Source organism: Anopheles merus, chromosome 2L (assembly GCF_017562075.2).
Source record: "Anopheles merus strain MAF chromosome 2L, AmerM5.1, whole genome shotgun sequence".
Taxonomy (NCBI): Eukaryota; Metazoa; Arthropoda; class Insecta; order Diptera; family Culicidae; genus Anopheles; species Anopheles merus.
In genome coordinates this window covers 19,521,061-19,544,325 of record NC_054083.1, presented here as the reverse complement: position 1 = coordinate 19,544,325, position 23,265 = coordinate 19,521,061, and the positions used below count along the sequence as shown (strand labels likewise).

Sequence of the window (23,265 nt, the reverse complement as noted above, 5' to 3'; positions counted from 1 at the left end):
GTAAAATTTACATGTTATAAAGCTGTGTAACAACTATAAACAATTTAATTTGAAAGTAAGAAAGTGTACTAAAATAAATGAAGAAGATTTAACTAATTGTGTTGGTAATCTAAACGAAAAACATTTAACACCAACAATACAATTAGCATCCCTCGGATGCTCAGTCTTCTTACAGATCGTGATGGAATTGCCACCCCGTAATCAACCCCTCTGTCACACGATGTGCGTAATCCCCGTGTACTTTATTCGCCGTTGGAATTACCTCGCACCTTCAAACCATGCTGCTGTTGCCGCCGCTGCTACTTTTTTTGCTTCCTCGTCGCTTTATCGCTCTGCGTACAGTTTTGACGGTCACCATCAAGGCGAACGGATTTATCGTCTAACTAGAGCAAAATGGGGTGCCTGTCCGTGTGTGTGTTGTTAGCTGCCACAATATTTACCCCGCAAACAAACAGCGCCCGTGTGGCAATGTGCTATGTTTTGATGTCTGATCGCACGTGAGTGGAACGCACTACTAACGCGAGAGGCGAAAAAAGAGTTACAACTATTCTCATTCGAGTAGCTGCTATCAAAGGGCGGGTATGGCACTTTTTTTTCTCTGTCTCCAAAACGGGATATCACTGGAGGTTAAAGTAGTAGGAAGCAGACCATAAACGCTCTTCCTACTGGTGTGGTGTTCTAGCGGCAATGCTCGTTCAATATTCGAACACACGACGATTGGCAACGACGAACGATCCTTGAGATACCCTTCAAAGGCTCTTAGCGCTCGAGCACAGGACCTCAAGCTCGAGATCCATCATAAGTGGCGCTGTTGAAGGTGAAGTACAGCGCGGTCTGTTTTCGGAAACCGGACATGGAACGGAAGGAAGCGCGAACCCGAATCGGCTACAAAATCACAATCACGCCGCCGATCCGGTTGACCTTTGCGTGCCGGCGGCATCCCTACCATTACTACTTTATGTAGCCACTTCTCTCTCGCTGTGTGTCTGGTTGGTACTTTTTTCTCCTCGTCCTCCAACACCCTATTGCCAAATATAGGCATGTATCTGTTTACTATATTGTGTGTGCTGTTTTGTTTCGTCCAAGGCTGCGGCTGACTGTTATTGTTGTATAATGCACGACTCTTTTTTTCACAAGAAGCCACCATTCAATCAGGTTTGCCTGTAATGTATCACATGCCACAATAACTGATAAAGCATGTAATGTGTCCACCGATCGTCGGAAAAAGCATACAATAGCAACGATCAAAGTGATTAGAAAATTAACACATCTCCATCTCCATTCCACTGCCACCGAATGTCGTAGCAATGAACTTTCTCTCAGAGTTGTCATCCCGAACCTACCCAAACGGAAAGGACCACCCAACTGGCAGGGCGGCCAAACCGAAACACTTGGCGGCGTTTTATATGTTCTACCCTAAGGCCATCGGTTGCTTCTTTCTTGCCAAACCCAAGAGCACGGTACTATTTATATGATTTATATTTACTTCCTCGCGTCTGTCTTGAGGGAGAATCTTCTCACGTTAGACCCGCCAGCCCCGTATGTCTCGGTGCGGCGTGTGATGATGTAGCGGCAACGTACCGTGCATTTGACGGACGAAGGTCATCATCAGTCATAAATTTGAGCCGCGTACTGGGAGAGTGAGACACTCCCGATCCCGAAGCACAGGTTATGATTACGCACTGACGGGCGGCGGCCGCTGGTAACGCCTTTGACCGCGGTTGACAGCTCAAGGGACTACTGCTTCGTTTTGACTGGGAAGAAACAGTTGTAAGATTCATTGGTGAGTTTTTTTGTGTGTGTGTTAGTTCAGAAGCAAAGATACTGAAGAAAAACGTTACCAGAACACCGCCCCGCCCTCGTTCTTTCTGGAATTTGCCATGCCATGAAGATGTGTGGTGCCCGTCGTCTCGATCATTCGCCCTCTCCCAAGGCGAACTAGCCACAGTGTGTCCAGCTGTACGCGGCGATACTTTTACTTTTCTTTTCCATTTCTGTTTTGATTTACGTACTTTCGAGAGTTGGTTACGCTAAAAAAGAGGAAGAACAGGAATTAAACTCCTCCTTGGTCGAGCCGTTTCGTCGGTTGTCATCGGTGACATTTTCTTCGTGAGTGACATTCAGCCCAAAGGCGAGGGAGACGGGGAACTATTTTCGAGACTATGCGCAGTGACGCACCCTTTTCGTCTGGTTGGGTTTTTTTTTTATGAAGGACGCTCCTTACACGCACCTCGATCTCGCATACTCCTCTCACACTTTCCACCAGATTGCAAAGAACGATCTGTTCGGTACAGGCAGATGACGCGAGCTTAGAATCTAGGTCATTGGGGCAGCAGGGCGGTACAGCAGTTTGTACTAAACCTCGCAGTAAGCTCTATGTTTTGTGATTTACGAGTTTTTGAAATGTTTAGTCAACCGAAGGTTAGAGAGCAGGGTATGCTGAGTGTGGGCCGTTGGGAGCTAAACGCTATCCAACGCTGCGTCCGTTAATCGGTTTCTTTAAATGGGATTTAGAGAATTTATTAAATTAGTGCCCGGATTAGTGCGACACGACGTACTTGCTGTTGTGTCGGCCGTCAATGAGGTGTCAGAAGCAAAAAGGTAATCCCACGTACGGGTGTGTGTATGTATGCGTGTCTATCGTATTGCGCAACGAACCGATCACAGGATTTTTTTGAATCAAATGCATTAAAAAACTGGAAAAAATAGCAAAATTTTGTATAACCTATTTTATTTTTTACCCCTTTTTGAACATTCTTCCCCATCAACGCTCAATTGAATGTGGCCTTCCCTGGGAGGCCACTTACCTTCCTGCTTCGGATCGGTGTCAAGGCTTTCGGATGGCTAGTGTTTATTTCCTGCAAGCTGCATATTAAAGAGACATATTTTTAGATGGCCACCAACCCTGGCCTTCCGTAAAACGTACGACGCTCCGGGGGGGAACATAAAAATGTCCCCAATTATTTACACCAGGCGGAAGGTTCAAGCTAGAATTTGGTAAACGATGTTTGTTGTGCCTATCTGAGCACACATGCTGTTGGATTGTAGAAAAAAAAACATTGAAGCAATATTTTATTTCGGATAATAACAACTTCCCTTGAACTCTCTCATTAGCGGCGAGCTTCATCATCAGTGTATGTGGACCGTGCGAAGTGGAAATCTAAACGGGCGAAAGTTTCTTTTTTCAAGCACATTGAGATATTGAGTTGATTGATTAACTTTACACCGGGGCACGAGGGAAAAAAGAAGATTACATGTATAAAATATGCTTTCTTTCCTGTATTTCTGTTCAGGCTTTGTTTGTCCAGTACACCATGCATTTTGTTACACATCTAAATCGGGTCGTAAGCGCTCCAACGTTTTGACGTTTTTGTTTCGATTTAAAACCGTTCTTAAAAGTAGACAAATACTAACACGCGTGTCTGTTTGCTCGTTTCGTATCAATATGTCTAGCTCAAGCGCGGCACCACTCTGCAGAACGGCAAAGACCGTTCCTTGGCGCTTGCCATGCGTGGCCAGCGCGGGATGTCACTAGTTTCGCATTGCTTGCACACTTTGCAAAAGTTCGCTTCTGTATATATATATTTTTTTTTTGCTGCCTGTCTGTTGTTGCTTAACGTTATTATAAACGGGGGATATTTTAACGACAAAAAAACAATGATGCTGATTACAATAATAATAACAGATTTTAAGGATTGTGGAACAGAGAAGGACTGGTAAAGGGAAAGGAAAGGGACACACAGGGGGGTTATGTCTCCATAATTAATATAATTATTACAGTAGTACTTATAAGTTAGGTCCGTTTTCCTACATTGTTGGCTGAAATATCCTGTTTTAGCTAGTGAAAATCGATTGATCCTATTAATATTCTCCTGCTCCTTGGGTGATTGTCACAAGCTCGAACATTAGATCGAGCTGAGATCGTTTTCCCAAAAGGAAGCCAGAGTTTACGTTGCATTTATTCCCAGCGCCTGTATTGTGTGTTTGTGTTTGTATTTCGCTATGTCCTAGGGTTGCGCGGCACGTTAATGCGCCTATTCGAGCTTAAACAGAAACTAACTTTCCTTTTTCTCAATTAATAGTGTGTTTGTTTGTGTGTGTGTGAGATAGACAGTAGGGGGAAAACGTCATTAACACGAAACAAAAAAAAAAAAAAAAAAAAAAACATAATTAACTACTACCATACTCATTACGAGACCAATACTAAACTAACTGTCATAGCAGCCACTTTTAAACGTTAATGCCTTTACACTGCAACAGCACGAAATTGTGATTCCTTTCCAATTGTTTGTTTTTCATTTATTTTTGCGAACCGTGACCCTACCGAACGGATACGAAAGGATGCCGTGACAAAGTTCCGTGTCACTCGGACCGTGCTTCGCTGCCGTGATCTTGAGCGCGTGGCGTGATAACACGCCGAACACATGCGAAGTCCCGCTCGCCGATTCGTGGGGTATGATAGCGAGGATCGCTCGCTCACTTCCTCAGCCGGAAGGCAGGCATTGTGTCGGAGCTGCACACATCCTTGTTTTGTAATATGCCGTTAGGTGGAAGTAGCAGCAAGAGAGCGCCACATGGACATGCAACACCCGCCATATGGATTGCATTCCACACCACGGAAAATAGTAGACCGATGTTGCGGCCATGCACGTGTCTGGCGGCAGCGCTAGTGGTAGGTAATTATTGTAAGCAGTTTTTCGTGCCACTTCCACGGTAGATATGGTATACCAAGGCAGCCCCTAATGAGCTATCGCGTTTGATAGGCATATCAACGCCAAGCCAAACCTCACCCCACATGTCGATTGCTTTCGGGGTAATCATTCTTCAACATGAGGGCCCTCTTTCCCTCTCTTGCACGGCGAGCCATGTCACAGACCCAGTGTACAGCTAGACATAATTGTGAAAAGTCGACGAAAGGCTGGGCCACTGTCAGCACCACTGCACTGCAAAACCAAACCAGCGGAACATCAAACAGCGTGGTGCTTCATTGTTCGACTGAATCGGAGCCCTTCCCAAAGAGGCGTCAAATATCGAGGAATTTTCTTCGCCGTTGTCGTCGCCGGGGTTTTTCCCTAATCCCCCATTCCGCCCAGACCCAAAACATCGTCGAAATTGCGGGCAGCAAGTGAAATGCGGTCGTTAATCTTTGTTTTTTCCCCTTCTTGCAGGCCGCGGCACCGCTACTAACATTCACGCTGGTAGTGGTAGTCAAAACCGTTGGCCGAAACCATTCGCGGGGGGGGGGGGTCCATAATTTCTCTTCCTACCACGCGATGCCGGACTTTGCTGCTGCATTGCTCGCTGCAAGTGGTAGAGAGGGGCAGTGGGGGGGGGGGGTTGTACATTTTCCACACCATCGAATACGGAGCAATGAAAATCAAAGCCTAACGAACCGTTGTCTTTGGTGGATCGTGGCAAGATCGTGCCATGATCTTCGAAAGCCTTCCGAAAGGGAGGGGGGAGGAAAAGGGATGGGGCTAATGTGCCCCACGAAACGGTCACGGCAGCGACGGTGGACCGGAAATTAAGTCTACTCCGAGAGAGAAAGAGAGAGAGAGCGGGAGACTGCACAAAAATTGAAGTCATTGGCCAAAAAGGATAGGGGAAGGTAAACGGAAAGAAAACATATTTGTATCAACCCGTTACCGCACCACTAGGGAGGGTCTGGAGAGTGTGGAAGGGAGGCAAGCAGCAACAGCATGTGCAATTCATCAAACGCACACACATGGTCCGGCAAGGGAGAAAATCGAATCCATTTAGGAGCCGTTTTTGCTTCGGTGGTTCAGCGATCGCACTGAATCCACAGCGAACACGTGGCACATCATGGGTCATGCTTTCATTTTGGTTAATACACCATTATTTCCAGTTCAGACTACGGTTCGAGCATCATTACACACTTAATTTGACACACAATTGTGTGTGTGTCATTTCACCCCGGCAAGTGTATCGTTCCACACGATTCGCTGCGATGGAGTCTCGCAGCATGTTGTCTCTTGAATTAAAGTGATAGTTTGAAAGAATCGTGAGAAAGCTGATTCGTTTCACAATGACAAACATGCATACAAGTGTGTGTGATAGAGGCTTGATCGAACAAAAATACCCAAAAAAGCAGTTACCCGATTACAGCAACCAACCGATCGGAACCTGTTCCGATCCGCCCGAAAACTCTCTCAAGTAGGTCAAGGTCCATGCACTACCGAAGAAACCACACACGCGGGATGCTTTACAAAGCAGATTATAAAATATTTTGTTACTATGCTACCTTCATCAAATGAAACTTCGACCACGTTGTGTGCAGAGAGCGTCACTCGAGCAGAACTTGACCTATCCAACCGCCAAGCGCGCGCAGAGGATCCAGTCATTTACCCTCGCCGTACTCGGGGAGCGGGCTTCGCGGTGCAGTTCGCTCGTCACGCGTACATTCGGTCATTCGTTCGGTCCGTTCAGTTCAACTGGTCGTCCGTGTGTTCGCTCATTCCTTTGCTTTTGCTCTTCTATGCGAAACGAGGCAAAACTGCTAACTGCTAACATACGTACCTACTATATAACGTACCTGTGAGGCCACCTGGGGCGATTGACCCTCGGGTTTATTCTATTCTTAGCGTAATACACCTCTAATCTCCGACGGATTATAATTCACATGTGATCGTACGCTTTCGAGCGGCACGATGAGCGCGCAGCCCGAACTAAAACGGAAAATCTTAACCTATTGTATATCTTATAAAGAAAAACAGATGACAAAATATAACTTAATAATTGCTAACCATAGTAATAGTAGATGTGAAGCGTGATCGAGAGACAAACTCTGAGAAAGGGTTTGCCATCAAAATAGGGACAACCTTTACACACGCGATCGCAACAATTACGGTGAATAAATAAAAAAATAAACCTTTCGACAAGCATCTTTCCCGAAACGCAAAATTCACGCCCGCCCTCCCACAGTGGCGCGAGAAGACAAGGTCGCGTAAACGATCGAATTTCGTGGCGATCGTTTTGTTGGTGCGAAAAATAAATAAATAACCCGTTGGGATATACACACACAGCTGCTTGCCGCTGGTTCACAAGACCCTGTATTCTGGCAAGATCCGTGCGTCGGTGGCCAAAGATCGTTAGATGGGGTTGCTCGTAAAAGTGAAGGTGCCGGATGACGCATAGCTCGAATAGGCTGCGAGCTCAAAGCGTGTTCTCGGCTCAAGCCGGGCCCTTAGAGGCACGCGATCCTTAAAATAAGTTCAATGAAATCTTTCTATTCTCTAATACCACCTTCCATCTTGCTCTCGCGCGCTCTCTGTCGCTTTCAAATCACTGTCAGGTGAGCGGGTCGGCGAAACGCAATCGCGTAAAGTGAGCCAATTGTGTATGTGCGATGTTACACGCTGTTCGGCACACCAACACCAAGGCGCTATCGCCGTGCGGTCACACTGCGATCTTACCCTCCGCATCATGGGGTGTGCGTGAGAGGAATCCCATTCCCTTACCTAGCAACCGCTGTACAAACACAAGCGAAAAAGATCAGGTTCGGTAGTCAGCTTGTCTGCGCACGTTTCTAGCAGGTCGGTTGGTCGGCCGATACAACACTCGTGCGAGTCGTCTGACTGTTTGTACGCATTGCGCTCAACGCTCGCAGCCGCTCGTTCGACCCCGTTGGCTCTTTTGCCTGGCCGCTTTCGAGCAGCTTGCGCAATAATAGCACCACTACAGGAACGTTTTGCGTCGTGGCGCTGAACTTGCTACCATCGGACTGTGTGCTACGGGATGAGAGCGAACGAGAGACAAATCGGATGCGAGTGTGTACGCGAGAATACAAAAAAAAAACACAACCGCCCTTTGCGACGCTAATCTAGGCCACCGTACACACAGCTGGCCGTAAGTGAAAGTGATCGGGTCGAGTCGCCCCATGCAGATATGGGAGGGGAAGCGTTTCGTTCTGGATACACGGAGGGATGCAAAAGTTGTCGAAATGTTACACCTGAACCTAACACCTAACTAGTGACGATCACACGCGTTCTTGCTCTACTCAAACAGGTAGAGCCAACAACACGATGATCCAATGCGAAAGACTGTGTGGCGACGGGGTTGAGGGGAAGGGATGAGTCAGAATACTGCACAAAACTGAACGGGGTGGATCAATCACACCTTAAGCCGGCGGCACAATCTGGCCGATGCGGCGTGTGCGCGTCCCGAAGCCCTTGCTGCCGTCCGGTCCAATCGGCGTACGTACGACGGCTTCGTTGCCGGGCGTCGGCAGGACGGTGGTGCCGGCATGACTGCAGAGGATGCTGCCGGCGCGCGACCGCGGTCCAGAGCACTCGGATCCGATCGAGATGCGCCTATCGTAGCCCGAGTCGGTCGAGATCTTGCGCCCGTTGTAGTACTGGTCGGAGCCGCTGGACAGCTTGCGGAGCGGGTCGAACCCGCCGGTCGAGTACTTACGCGGTGAAATGTTGGGGCTGCCGTCCGTGTGGTAGCCCGTAATCGAACCGGACGAGAACTTGCGATCGTACGCACCCGTCGAGTCCATGGAGATGCGGCGTTGAAGTAGATGGGGCTGCTGCTGCTGCATCAGTTCAGGCGAGTTGGCGTACTTGCGGTCGTAGTTGGAGCCGACCGAGTACTTGCGCGGTGCCGAATGGACCGGCGTGCCATGCTCCGACGAGCACTGGGACATCCGGCGGTACATTAGATCGGTAGAGCACTGCGAGATGCGGCGCACATTGCACGAGCAAAAGTCGGAACAGTTGGACGACCGTCTGGATGATGGCACTTCCGAGCAGGCAGATGTCCGCCGGGACATACCCTCGGCCGGGACGGACGAGCAGGCCGACGTACGGCGTGACATCTCGCCGCAGCTCGAGTAGCCCTCGGAGCAGTTGGAGAACTTGCGCGAAGCGTCCGAACCGAGCGAGTACGCACTGGAGCGGCGCTGTTGCTGCTGTTGGCCTGGGACCTGCGTCTGGTAGCATTCGTAGGCCTCGTTGCCGAACGAGTACTTGCGCTGTTGAGGCGAATGCGGTACCATGTACGGCATCGGAGGCGACTGCTGCTGGTGTTGGTGCTGGTGCGGATCCTGCTGCAGTGGCGCCTGCATCGGCTGCGACATCATCGGCAGCATCTGGTGATGATGATGGTGATGATGATGGGGCTGCTGCTGATAGATCGTACCGACCATCATGTCCGCCTTGGGGTAGAAGCCAGATCCACGGCGCATTCGGAACCGATCGAACCCTTCCCCACCACGGCTACGCTCGATCTCATGCCCGGCCGCAACCTTGTAGCTCTCAACGAACTTCGTCACGTTGGTCGCCTTCTTGCCGGTCTTCTTCTTCGGTGCGACCAGCTCCAGCACCACAAACTCCGTCATCGCCTGGGCCCGGCGGGCCGACGCCGACTCGGTGAACTCCACCAGCGCACACTCGTTCTGCTGTAGCTCCGGATGCTTGTTGATGAACTGACGCACATCCGCCGGAATGGGACCGCCCGGACGCAGCACGCGGATGAGCGAAATTTCGCCACACTTCGAGAACAGCTCCGACACCTTCTCCACGGTGTACTTGTCGTACGGCAGCCCAGTAGCAACAACCGTGCGCGACGGCGTCGTTTCATCGTGCTCAGGCAGCGCATCCAACCGGCGGATCTTCGTACCCAGGTCGTTCACCTCGATCTTCACGCTCTTCCGCTTGATCGCGTCTCCCACCACGCGCCAATCCTTCGTCAGCTGCCGGACGCGCTTGAAGCTCGACACCAGCTTCAGGCTCACGAAACCCTCCTTGTTGCGGCGCACGTGCTTTAGCAGGAACGCATCCTTCAGGATGTTATCGTTGGAGAAGTAAAACTCCACCTGCTCCACAATCCGCTCGCACATCTCATCGTCCGGCGTCTCGAACGCACCACCATCTTCGGCATCTTCCTGCGTGCCCGGCTCATTGCCATCTTCTCCGGCAGACTTTTTCGCAATCTCACAACCCGAATCCTTGGCCGCATCGTCCGACGAACCAGCACCGGCATCTTCCGAATGCTGACGGAGCTGCTGATGCTGCTGGTGCTGATGATGCTGCTGTGGCAACTCGCTCGAGCTGCGCCGATCGTAGGACAGCGATACGTCACTGTCGATCGAGCTGATCGATTCTTTCGTGTCCGAGTGCTTCATGTTCCGTTCTTGATCGTCCTGGTCGCGCATAAACATCTCATCCTCATCGTCAATATCCTCATCATCATCGTCCTCATCCTCATCCTGATCGTCATCGTCGTAGATGCCATAATCGTGCACCTCTTCCACCGCCCCGTGATGATGGTGATGGCGGTGGAAGTGCTGCTGCGGGCTACTACTTCCCGGCTCGTCCGACTGCAACCGCTCGTCCACCGGGAGCGGTTCCTCCCGCATCACCTCCTGATGCTGCAGGAACGTATGATTGTCCGTCATCAGCGGGGACAGTGTGTCCGGTTCCTCTTCCGCCTCGACCGCTTCCTTCGCGGCGCCACCTTCGTCCTCGACCAGCTCGATCTCCTTCGCTTCTTCGGCCGGGCTGGCCGGGCTGACGTCTGCCTGCTCCTGGGAAGTGGCTGCTTCTGGCAAAATCTTGGACTCGACGATCGGTTCGATTGGTGCGGCACTTTCACTTTCCTTCTGCTCGGTGGCGTCAGTCATCGTAGCCGTTTCGATCATCGTTCTCGCTGGCAGTGTGGTCTCCGTCTTGGCCTGTACACTGTCGCTGCTGCTGCTGCCGCTGGTGACAGTTTGCGCTGCCGTTTCCGTCGCTGGTACAGGCGTCACTAGATCCGTTGCCTCACTGGACGTCGTCGTCGTCGTCGTCGTCTTTGTATCGGCCATACTGGTTAGTTTCGGTGACTGGTGCGATTGCTTTCTTCTCCACTAATATGGCTAATATGGCTTCCTCTTGTACGGTATGTAGGAGAGGGTGAGTTTTGTCACCGTAAGTTGCTTTCGTAAGGTTTTTTTTGTTTTTGTTATCCAACAGATTCGGATGAAGGCACTATATTGTTGCTTGTTCTTTTCCCCTGCTTTGTTTCGCTCTAGAGCTCTAGAGAGTTGGCGTTTGACGATATCGATCGATCTGGTGCACACACTTGGTGCGTTCACCGGTTCGCTGCTTCGCTGCAACTAATCCAGTCTTTTCGAGGGGAGCTGATTCCGTTCGACGGCGACTCACTCGTTATTTACAGTAAATTTACAACGACAAAAAACTGATTGTACAATTGTTTGGTTACACAGCCTGCTTTACAGCTTTTATTATCACTCTCAGTCTGTCCGGATTTTCTGGTCCCGACAACACAAGAATTCCGAATCCAGCAGATTCTTCTGTTTTGGGAGTATAGTTCCGAATGTGGTTTATTTTATTTTGTGGGGAGCCCCGAACGACAAGGATCGATCGAGCCTTGCTGAGAACACAATAATTTATCTAACTCCACTGCTTCACGCACATTTGCATACACATAAAGTCCTAGAGGTGGACGAATTTGCACACCGAAGCTCGCTGTTGCTCACTAAAACACACACACTCGCAGTGCTTTGTAGCGTGGTTTTCTCTTTTCGCAGTTGGCTGGTACTACTACCACGTACCTCCGCACTGTCTGCCGCGGTTGTTCCCTTTCACTTGGCAGTGTGACGCGCTACACCAAAGCTTCGTGTTTGCGGAGGCTCGACGACTCTGATCGCCAGTGAGTTGGGGTTTCGGTCGACGCGCGTTAGACTTTGCTGCGGGCACTCTTTCTCCGCTGCGAATGTTTCCACACCGGAATTCAAGTACTTTCACAATTGCCGTACCACACACACACGCACACCCGCACGCTCACTAACAGTCTCTAGCAATGCCTGTCTCTATTGGTACGAGGTATCCAGACTGTTGGAGTCGTTGCTACTGCTACTGCTGCTGGGGACGACGGCAAGGGCAAGGGCGATTAACGTAATGTTTCGCAACTGGCACAGCAGAATGGAGATGGAGGCCTGCCGAGAAACTGTTGAAGTGAACTTTTCTTCACGCTTCACGCGAGCAACTTGTCCGTGCAAAGGGGAGAACTATCGTGTCCGTAATGGGTCGAAGACTTTCAGCACATGCAACTGCATGAAACGTGCGTGGATTTTTATTATTTTTTTTTTCTTTTCTGTTCAATTTCTTCTCACGAGTCAAGTCCAATTTCAGTTCCGAAACGATCACTCGAAAAAAAGATGCTACCGAAAATCTGGATCGTCAGCTACTGCCACCTTCAGTACTTGCCGCAACCTGAAGGACCTAGCTTTCTCCGTACCGTGCGCCCCGTCTGCGCCCTACTGAATGTCGTGCTGATCGAGGCAACACACTGCTTCAACACAATCAACACCTGATCGCGCACACACACACACACACACACACACCCTTTGGTCTTGTTGTTGGTTAGTCGTTTCGTTAGTCCGTTCCTCGGAAGAATGGGGAGGCAGGAGATGGCGGTTTGCAAGCCAGCGCACTACACAAACTCCGTGCAACACCGCGTGACACTCGTGACGGAACGCTCGGTCGCCTCAGCTGCTGTCGCTATCGCACACAAACTCCACTGAATGCCACCGATTCGCTGCTCCATCAATTTGGACTGCTTCTGCTAATGCTGACATGCACACCGCGCGGATCAACTTTCAACGCGCACTGCAGGCTGCACTGAATACGCAACAACGACAAACGCTCTCGCGCACACCACACGCAGGTTCGCCCGAATTGAACACCTTCTCCTCGCAAGATGCACCGCACCTCGGATTGGACTATCTCGCTTGGTTGCAGCGAAAGAGGGTGGTGGTTTCGGTTTCTTTTTCTGCTCTGGTTTCTCGAGCGCACTCACTGGCTCCCACGTGCACACATACAATCCGTTAAACACCGAAAGATGATTTAAAATATAAAAATTGCAGACACTGTCGAAACGGGGTGAAGGCGGAGGCGGTAAAGGTCTCGGTGCCTAGAGCTAGAGTTTGCACACACGCGCACGCACACACATACACACACGGTTGGGGCCTGTTGCTGCTGTTCGTCGTCGTCGTCGTCTTCGAAAAGGTGTTGCTACGACAAGTGTTGTTGAAAGACTGAAATAAAGCTACGACTTGATGCCGGTTTTATATCGGCTCTCCCCGTTTGCCCTTTCCCGTGCCAACCCCCGTGCCAACGCAGCGCGGCGCGCGCTGGCCCGAGCCAGCAAGGGGTGGCGTGTGCGTGTGCGCTCGGCCGTTCGGGCTTTCCGTTCGTGTCCGCACTTCCGCTCCGTTCGTGGCGCTCGGAACTGGCAGTCGTGCCCGGTTCGGCTTCTGCCGGCTGTGTGAAAGGGCGGAAGAGGGGGGTTGTATGGTGGGCCCACACTTCCACCCCTGCCTGCTGCTACTCACCAGTCTGACACGCTGTCGTGGCTCCCCAAGGAACCGATGAAACCGACGCTCGTTGTGTGCGTTTTGATCGATTCGCGCTGATCGCATTGCGTTTGTTCCACCCGTGCAATGCATTTCACCGCACCATGCACTAGGGGGAGGTGGGGTGGGGGGGGGGGTGAGGTAGAGCAAAACCCTGGGCGAAAAATGTCGCCTACCACCCTTACCACCCCATATTTCACCGATCCAACCGCACCACCACCATCGTCGGGCTAGTAAAGGGATTTGGTTTTATTTATGTTTTTTGTTGTTGTTGCTGCTATGTTTTGCTTCGCGTACGCACAATCTACATAAACGAGCATTTTTATCGCACGGCGAGCGATCGGAAGATGTCGATCGATTGTTGCTTACCTCCGCCGTTTGGATTGCATTTGGGGTGGCGGCTGTAAGGGCTGTCATTAAGCGGTGATTTCCGTTCTGGCAGCACCGGGGCTTTGCGAAACTTAATCACACACCATCACGAGCGCGAGCGGTAGCAAGTGCAGCTCACCTTCAAAATAAGTGAGTGAGTGTGTGTGTGTATTATGTATTTAATTTATTGATGTATTAAGTTTTTGTGGGTAGTTTATCTTTTGAATGTTTACTATTACGATTTACTAGGAATTTTAAATTTGTTTTGTGTGTGTTTTTGGATTTTGTATTAGCCATCAATTCATGTTATTTTATCATTTCATGCTTGATTCATGTGTTTTGTTATTTCTTAATATTGATTGTGGTGAACATTTTAAACATTTTTTTGTTATCTTTCAACTGTTATCTGTTTTAATTGTTTTATTAGTTTCTTAACTAATTTAATTATTTATCATTTCATTCATTCATTATTATTATTTTTTCGCAATTAAGTCTTGTATTATATGCTGTCTTTTTTCATATAAATTTGCAGTGGAAAAACACAAATTTTATTGAAAATTACATGCCCTAAACATTCTAAGCCTTTTTACCTATTTTAGATGATTGATTGCAATAGCAAACCTCCTTTCGAGGAGTTGTAATTTACAACAATTGAGCCGCTTGTTTGGCGTAAGCATTGCCTGCGCCTGCTTACGACATAATCACATTCCGGCGATTATTTGGGAGCAACCTTTGCCCGGCTACCTGTTGTCAAACAATGGGCGATTCGCGTTCACGCAACCGAAAATGTTACATCCAGACGGTTCCATGCTCCCGTTAACGAACCCTCAATTGAGTTGCCCTCTCTGCTTCCCGAAAGGTGTTTAGCCCTGGCCGTCCCTTGCCCATGGTGAAGGCTTAATCCAATAAGGGTTCGCATCCATAAGGCTCTGTTCCGCTGTGTGTTAGGTCAAACTGGTGGAGCCTTAGTTACACGACGACGACGAACTCGGCGTGTCTCGTCGCAACACAGGAACTAGAGCTAACGGGGACATATAATTGCGATGTCGCATCGGTGCCGTATGGTTATGCCGATCGTTAGACAACCAGCGGGAGCTTTGTAACCAAGAAGACACACACCACAAGCGAATGCTTTGATGAAAATGTTTGCAATCTGGCTATAGTTGAGCAATGTTCTATAAAAAGCAGCCCAAAAATCAATCCAAAATCGCCATCTTTGTTGGGCCATATTTGTAATCATACGTTATTAACACCTCGTTGCCAATTGCCCTTTTTTGCTTTCGAGCGCTCGTGTGTTTAAGTGTGTGTTGTGTTTCAGGGTGTCCAAAACTTGCCCTTTATAGCTCTCAATTCTATTTCGGAGTTTCATGATTTTATTATTAATCTTCCACCGATCGGCTGAATCACACTCTTACCCTTTTCTCGCCTCGAATGTGGTGTCTAATTTAGTTGTCTTTAGTGGAAGCTTACATTCAACCCACATGCGTTAGTTAATCATCAGCCCCCTCATGTTTGGCTTTTTTTCCTCTTTGAGAAAGGAAGCAAAGAGGTTCGATCGACTTTGAATGCGACCGGGGGAGAACCGGGTAGCGCCTCAGCGGAGTTCAAGTGTACGACGAGAAGGCTCAGTCAAGGTGATCAGCTAGGCGTGGAAGAGATTATGTACACATGATTCCAGTTTCCATTCCCGCGGCTGCATTCGGCACCAATCTACATGTGGAGCGATATGATCGTTTGTGTTTTGTTCACCCAAGAGCACTTGATAGGAGCAAAGGGGGAAGATGCCGAGACTTGGACGCGGCCAAAACATAAGCGAGAGTGCACCGGAGGGAGAGAAAGAGGGACGATTTTTTCTTCGCACGGTTGCTTCCCTGCTCCCTAGCGAGGAAGCGTTCAGAATAGACCACACCAAGGGAACGTGAAAGAAAAGAAAGACATAAACACACACACAAAAAGTAGGTGCACGCGATAGGGTTGTATGGGAGGTGGAAAATGCTAGCATATATACATAAGCTGCCCGCTCGGGCCTGGGAGGTAGTAATCAGTTTCGCCTTCGAAATCGAAGCATGATGCAATGCTATTTCCGCACCAGTTCCCTTTTAAGGCAACCGGTGCAACCATTCCCGATCGTTACATATAAGGAGAACGGGGTGCATACACCGAATGAGTGGTTGGTAGTGTTGGAGGAGGAACTCAGTGATGGAGCTGGTTGAGGTGTCGCAGCATAGTGCGGGGCGGAAACCTGCCTTATGTTCTACAAAGCCTTGCGGTGTGAAGTCGCCTCCCGGAGGGTTCTTCATTGTCATCGGTTGAAAGTCTTCCGCAAAGCTTCGTTTTTTCCCCATTTCCAGTCCAGTGTTGGGTTGCATGCTCGGTTTCAGGGTCAGGCGATTCAGACACATTTGCCAACAGTTGCCACCACCGTCCGAGGAATAGCATTGTGCCGGCACAGTTTTCCTTGCGCGGCTTCACACACTCACTCGCTCGGAAGCTGGAATGAAGAGTAGCGACCGTTGTCGTTGGCAACATAATTGTCTCTTCCGAGAGCGATCGGTTGAAAGTTTCAAGGTTAGCTTCCCAAGTGACCTTGACGCACCGCGAAGTATGGGTGCGCCGATGGCCGAAGGAAGCGACGAACTCAGGGAACAATACGGACCTGACATTAATGGGAAGCATTAAGTGCGGCCTTTGTTCTTGCGATTGCTTATCATGGGTTGGGAGGAATTACAAAAAAAGAAAGTAACACGCTTTTGCTGTCCAAATAAGGTATACATTATGTGTTAACACTTGATGCTTCAAGGCAGCATCACGCAATTAGGATGAACTTGAATACGTAAATTTAAAGGGATGATGATGGTTTAATAAGTAATTTAAATGGGGTAACATGCAAAATACGCGTTTCTAGCAATACGATTAGTTTAATTAAAGATACCAACAGTAAGTGTTGAACTAATTACAGAAATTTTCAATAAAAGTATAAATTGCGTGTAAAATCATAACTTTATAAGACATTATTACCATCGACAACAGTATGTTTAATAACGCATTTTGTCAAACACATATCCCATAATGTTTGCACACACCTCACGTGTCGGGTCGCCTCTACCGTCGAACCCCATCCTAAATCTCATCTTCCGCTTCGCCTCTATGCAAATGATGCTGCTGATAGGACAGGAAGAAGAGGGACAAAATATAAATAAAACATCGTTCAAAAAATGTAAACATTCGTCCAACGCGTAGCAGCGGCTCTTAAACCCGATGTCATTGATCCTCATGGTCAGTTGGTTGGCCAAATACAAGGGAGAGAAAGAGAGAGAAGCAAGCAAAAAGCAACATCAAGTTTGCGCACGATCACCCAAGTGCGAGCTGATGCCGCCCCACATCGTTTAGTTACGTGGAGCATATAGAAAGAGAGGGAGAGAGAGAGAGAGGGTGGACTTCCCATCGACTGAAAGAAAGAGCGACAGCATTGCCCATGCAGCATGGAGCCGCGTTTGACGGGGATTTTCGTAGGTAAATGTTATTTCCGAAAGATGAGTGTCTTCATCAGCAACAGCTTCATCGTTTATGTGGAGGGCTGACGTTGTTAGTGATGTTGGCTGGGTGGCGAGATCAAGATGGGTGTTTTTGCACCGTTTAAATGAGGGTCAGTAGTGGCAAATCGGGCAAATTTCGGTACCCATTTCAGATGTGATTCCACAGCAGCGGTCAAGGTGATAGGGGCCTGGGGGCCAACAGTGTTAGAAGATTAAACAGGCTGTTGTTCAGTAGGTGGCTTTGTATGGTAGAGGAGCTCAGTTCGGCTGGTGACATCTGGTCGAGTTAATCTTTACAAAAAAAAAATCGTCTTCAATCGCGTGTTTTGCACGTCATCACCAGAAAGTAAGTGAAACTCGGTCGAAAGGAATTCCGCGCGTGTTACATCGTGCGCGATCTTCTCCCGCTAACGCCTTGAGCTTAGACACGGTGATCAGCTACGGGAGATTAGGAATAGCGCAAGATCACTCGGCAGGGCAAAGCATCGGCATGAAGCAATCGTATGTACGTGCAGAAGACACATACTCCGATTGTCAACGCAAGATTTATGACGCATAGTTGCATGCTGCCGGTACACGCGAGGTTGGCTCAGTGGAATTGTTTAATAGATTTGCGATTAGAAAGGTGTTTGGCAGACGGCTGCCCTGCGAAGGTTTGCTAGGTCAGGCGGGCATATTATTTGCCGAACACTTCTTTTTTATGTTTTTTGCTGTATTGGCGTTGCCATGATATTGTCGGAATGGTAGAAGGTCAATGATTTCGGCGTGTCATTGAATAACCGTGCGATCTGTGTTGTGCGATTGCGGATTTAACGATTTGGGTTGTTTTGGGCTGAATGTATTTTTTTTTCTTTTTTGTTAATGTTGAGATTTTGAAGTGTTCCGTCCCATTGGTGAGGGGGATTGTTGAATGGTTTTGTTGTTGGGGTTTTCCAAAACGCTAGTGGGGGGAAAATGTTTCGTCACGAAAAGGAATAGTATATTTGGCTACGTTTCAAGGATGATGTGTATGATAAATTACATCATGAATTAAAAGAACACAGTTCTTATTTGCACAATTTTACATGATTATTCTTGTTGCTGCCTTGGCGTAATGATTTGATTTTGAAAACTCTACCGGACACAATTAGCAAACTAATTAGTTTCGTACGCTGTTTGACAAATGCTGACAGGCAGATGCAAGGAAGTTAGCTTATAGACCAAGCTATTTGCAAGCTCACAAACTGATTTATATTATAATGTTTGCAGAATGAAGCCGTAAATTTGAAACGCATAAAACCGCAAAAATAAAAAAAAATATTAAAAAAATAAATAATAATGAAATACATGTTGTTTAAGTTCATGTACGGTTTGAATATGCCATGCACAATAGTTCGGCCCAACTGTATTCATCATCCAAATCAATAATATTAGCTCTCAGCACCATTTTACGATCGAAAAATATCGATCGATCCGGCTTTCATGTTGGTGTCATTTGATTCGGTAATTTCGCCTCAAAGGTCTTCATTTTACTGTTTTTTGAAAACTGATATACCATGACGCTGACGAGCAAAACGAACAAAAATTCGATTGTTCCACATTGTATGGAAAAAATCCATGACACATTAAGCTGCGGAAATTATAGAACATCCGAAAAATACTATAAAGCAATGCTGCAGTTAAAAATAATGTTGTGTAAAAGTAAATTGGTAAAAGTAATGGTTGTTTTTAAATGTTTTAGGTGATAAAAGGTAACTCTCCACGGAACGATTGCTTGATGGCGAATCTTTCCCCTTCCACTGTCAAAAAAAGATTCGCGAATAATTTTGCGTTTCCAGGACACGATTCTTCTGTGGATTCGTTAGCACTTTCTTTTACCGTATGGAAATCACTAAAAACCTTTAAACTAAGGTTCTTGCATGCGCAGGGATCCTAAAAATAAGTTAAATTACCCAAATACACAGTTTTCTTTGCACCTTCCAGAAGATTATAAGCCAAGATTTGTGCCATCTAGCCTACGGCGGATTGCAGCAAAAATTGCAGGAAAAAGATTCGCCGATCTCTGATCGATTTTCTGTTGCCATGGGATTGTGCGTTTGTGACATTTTCGCAAGATGTCATATAAATAACAATAAATCGCAAGTACGTTCCTGCTACAAATAAACAAACAGGAACACTACTAGAATCAATAGTAACATGACTGAGATAGATACAGGATACCACAATAAAAAAGGACGTAGGTTTAGGGTGCATGGTTCTGACGACAGTTCCAAGATAGGAATGTCGTCAGGATCTGTTACTGGATTGGTACGCTTTCGAAATTATTTACTAAACCGATATGCAAACGGAATCAATTCCAGAACCAGAATAGTTCCGGGATCAGTTCCAGGACTGGTATGTGTTCAGTAACATCGGTTCAGTATTGGTATGGTGGCAGGATTGAGAATGGAATAAGGATTAGTTTCAGGAGCGGTATGGTGTCAGGATCATTTGCAGGACCTGTGTAGGTTTATAACTCTAAGACCTGGAATCAGTTTGAAGACCAGTACGGATTATGTTGAAGTTTCTGAAACGCGTCTATTTGTCTTTATGCATCTTTTGTATTTCAGAAGCACCCTGGGAGTTGCGTTGTTTTAAACAAAAAGTGCGTTGTGTTGTTATTAAATATCCCCATAATTGTATTGCATAGCCCTGTATCCGGGCCTAACAAACTAATAAAATTTTGACAAGTACTTGTTTCAGGTCAAAAGGTGTGAGCGAAATTTAAAAAGAGGTAAAATTCTTTTCATTCCTTTGATTATGTATCTTTATTCTAATTGTAGGACTAAGTGATATTATAAGAAACAATCAAATACTATTTTTTTCTGGTAAATAAAAAACAAAAACACAAATGTGAGTCAATGTTCACAAATTAAACAAAGGAATTGTAAAAAGTGATAACAAAAAGCTAAACAATCCATCTAATCAAATCCTAAAATAAATTATAGATGAAAATCAGCTACAGTAGAAGCAGTTTCCCCACGTCTTTCCTGCACTGCCAGTTGCGCACGGACAGTTCAATAATCCTTCCCAAATTAAACCACTTCTCGAAATCAAACCTTTGGAGCAAAAGGTTTGGAAAAGAAAACCCGGTCTTCCAACCCAAACCCCCGGTGCAGTTGATCGCCCACTTGGTCGGCGATGCATGACCATGAAGTATATGGGGGACGCACCGAAAAAAACCTCGACCACTACACAAACACACACGCCACCATAGCGGGAGATAGCGAACCCTTGTGGTTCGCGTGAATTTGCCGGTTTTCTCGCTGAAACTGCGGCTTAATTGCTTTCCTCCGATGATTGGCCGCAGAACTGCACCACCACCTTCGCGCCGTTCGCCGGTGGAAACAGTGATGGAAGAAGAAATTGGAATGCTTCCTCCGTGCGATGAAATGCCGTCCATCCAACAGTTTGCACAGTGAACAGCCCAGCGTTGTGTTTCGTCCACGGACGAGCGGGTTCGGGTTCATTCTCCGACACAGCATCGGTGGAGCCGAAAACCTTGAACCACAAAGGCATCATGCTTCCCGAACTGCCGCTGCAAACCCATCGTCTCGTTGGGCAATCGCGTTCTCGCATTACCGTCGCCGAGCGCTGTCAGCTACTGCTGCTGCCAACTCAGAAGTGACTACTTTAGCGCACATGATGTCAACCTCTGTCGCTGCTGGCCATAAGTTGATACTCGATCTCCCTTTGCCTGAGGGAGTGGTGCTGGTATGCTGGCGTGGATCACTGGAAGCACTTTTAACTTTATCCCAGTAATCTGCCTGAAGTGTAGGTAAAACCTTCAAAATTGGAAACATTTCAACTGGAGATGGGAGGAAGGTTTGATCTCCGACGTCGTCAACGTCTCACTGCGGGTTTGTTGTCTACAAGCACACTTCTCCTACTACAAAGACGCATGCCTCCGCTGAGTAGGTTACACGGCAAGGAAGGTTTGTCTCAGCTCCCATGCAAATATGGAAAGCGATACGTGATCGCGCACAAAGGCGGGAGGGACACCCACTCGACGGAAGAACACGGGCACACGTGTGAAATGCGGCTCACGAGACCTCGCGCGCCTGCCGCGACTGGCACGGTAATTGAGTTGTGCGGAGTTTGATTTCTTGCGCACGATAAGGGCAGCCGTTGAAGAGCGCAACGGCGCTGCGTTGGCCATTTTTGGGATGGTTCAATGCAGATAATTAAATCGCGTGAATCTGTTGAAGATTGATGGGGAGGCGAGGATCAGTTTTTCAATATATTTTTTTTTTTTTGTGAAGAGAACAAATCAAGAAAAATTAGTTCAAGTTAAATTTAACGCCAAAAAAAGATGAGTGTTTTAAAAATGAATAAGCTGAGAAGCATCTACCATTTGACCGGAAACATGCGACGCCAACCTTGGAGCGGATGTGTATAGTGATGTGTTCTCTGGAGCGCACCCTCGTCTCCAATCCGACACCGGTTATTGTTTGTCCGATTCCAACTCCGGCAAAATCGACACCACTAGATCCGCCCGGAGATGAAGTCAGTCAGAGTCGGAGTCACATGGAGTCGTCTTTTTGCTTTGCGCGTGCAATTCATAAAAAGGCCTTTGTTTGGACGACTTCAACTCCAGCCGGCTCTGGTCGATTCCGGAAGGCTCCGGATAATGCAGGTCGGACCAACCTTCCCGAGCCGATTGCAAAATGTTCGGAGTTAGATCGGAGTCTACTCCAGATTTGTGCCAATTTTTGCCCATCACTAAATGTTTATTATTGTAATAATGTCAACCCGTCCGTGACGCATTTCCCACCCATTAAACCTATGGCCATGACCAAGACATTTTGCACACCCGATGTACGCCAGGTGGCAATGAGATTTGCATACGAACACAGATTCCGTTTTTATTGCACCAGCACCACCGTCACCCCATTTGGATGATCAGCCAGACCGACGGAAAGGACAGACCCCCCCCCCCCCTCGACTGCCCATAGGACGACGTCGATGTTCAATGTGATGTATTCTCTTGTAGAAGAAATGCCCAACGCGCGATCACTTCCGATCAGCTTCCTTCTTCTTCGCACGTTTCGATTGGGCCGCTTTTTCGAGGGCCACCGGGTTTTTGGGCAGCGAGAGGTATTGGGTTTGCTTCGCTTCCGAAAATGGGCTTCCCGTGGGGCTCGGAGTTCCCCGCCGTTCGATCCGCGGCTGGTCGTTAACCTTGCCCGCGGGCACGGACGAAAGGCAACATTCGAATATCCGTTCCCTTCGCCTGATCTTGCTGGCACGGCTCGAATTTACGCTGTGGGTTGTGGGCTCGATTTACTCGATTTTTGGGCCATTTAGCACCACAGCATCCGAGATACCACCCGATTCCGATAGCGATCAATCGAGCACAATCGGATCGGACCTGGCAGTATTGGCAGCCATGAAATTATGCTTGCCCGGTGTCCGTTTCCTTTTTGGAGGAAATGAAAAAACAATCTTTAGAACAGAGTTTGACAAAAAAATAACAACAACGGCCAATAATTGGTAACATATGCTTGCCGCAGCTAATTAGCGGCAGGTGTCGGCAACGAGATAAATGAGTCATATGACCTACAAACATACACAACATTGTAGCGTACCCTCCCAAAAAAATAACAAAAACCGAGCCTCTCACCGCAAGTTAATTTAAATATTTCCTCAATCGCTAACGCGCGCGAAGGGAGTCCAGCGTTGGTTAAGCAAACGGGCCAGCAGCTTCCAACGCCGTACCAAGCGTTACCGGAAGCTAAACCGCGCGCGCTTGCGGCACCTTTTGCGGAACCTTAGGAAGTGAAGGAAAAGGTCGCGCCGTCGATTACATAAATTAACCAGCACTAGCGTGCGCCATCATGCCCCATCGTCCTGCAGACGACGAGGATGACGGTGGCGGCAAAGCAGCTTCTCGATTAGTACCGGCGATCGATCACAACATGTACGCGAAGCGCCCTTACTTTGCGCATCATTTAAATGCTT

At 48.0% G+C, this 23,265-nt stretch overlaps 1 protein-coding gene across 1 annotated transcript; it reads right to left on the bottom strand.

Moving 5' to 3' along the window:
• Window positions 1-3,264: 3,264 nt before the first annotated feature.
• LOC121591891 lies at window positions 3,265-13,088 on the bottom strand. Its single transcript, XM_041912947.1, has one exon. The coding sequence runs from the start codon at window positions 10,826-10,828 to the stop codon at window positions 8,138-8,140; it is 2,691 nt and encodes an 896-aa protein (XP_041768881.1). The 5' UTR covers window positions 10,829-13,088; the 3' UTR covers window positions 3,265-8,137.
• Window positions 13,089-23,265: the final 10,177 nt, after the last annotated feature.

Bases quoted from the DNA above. Each gene is read 5' to 3' on its own strand.
- LOC121591891 (XM_041912947.1), bottom strand. From the start codon at position 10,828: ATGGCCGATACAAAGACGACGACGACGACGACGACGTCCAGTGAGGCA.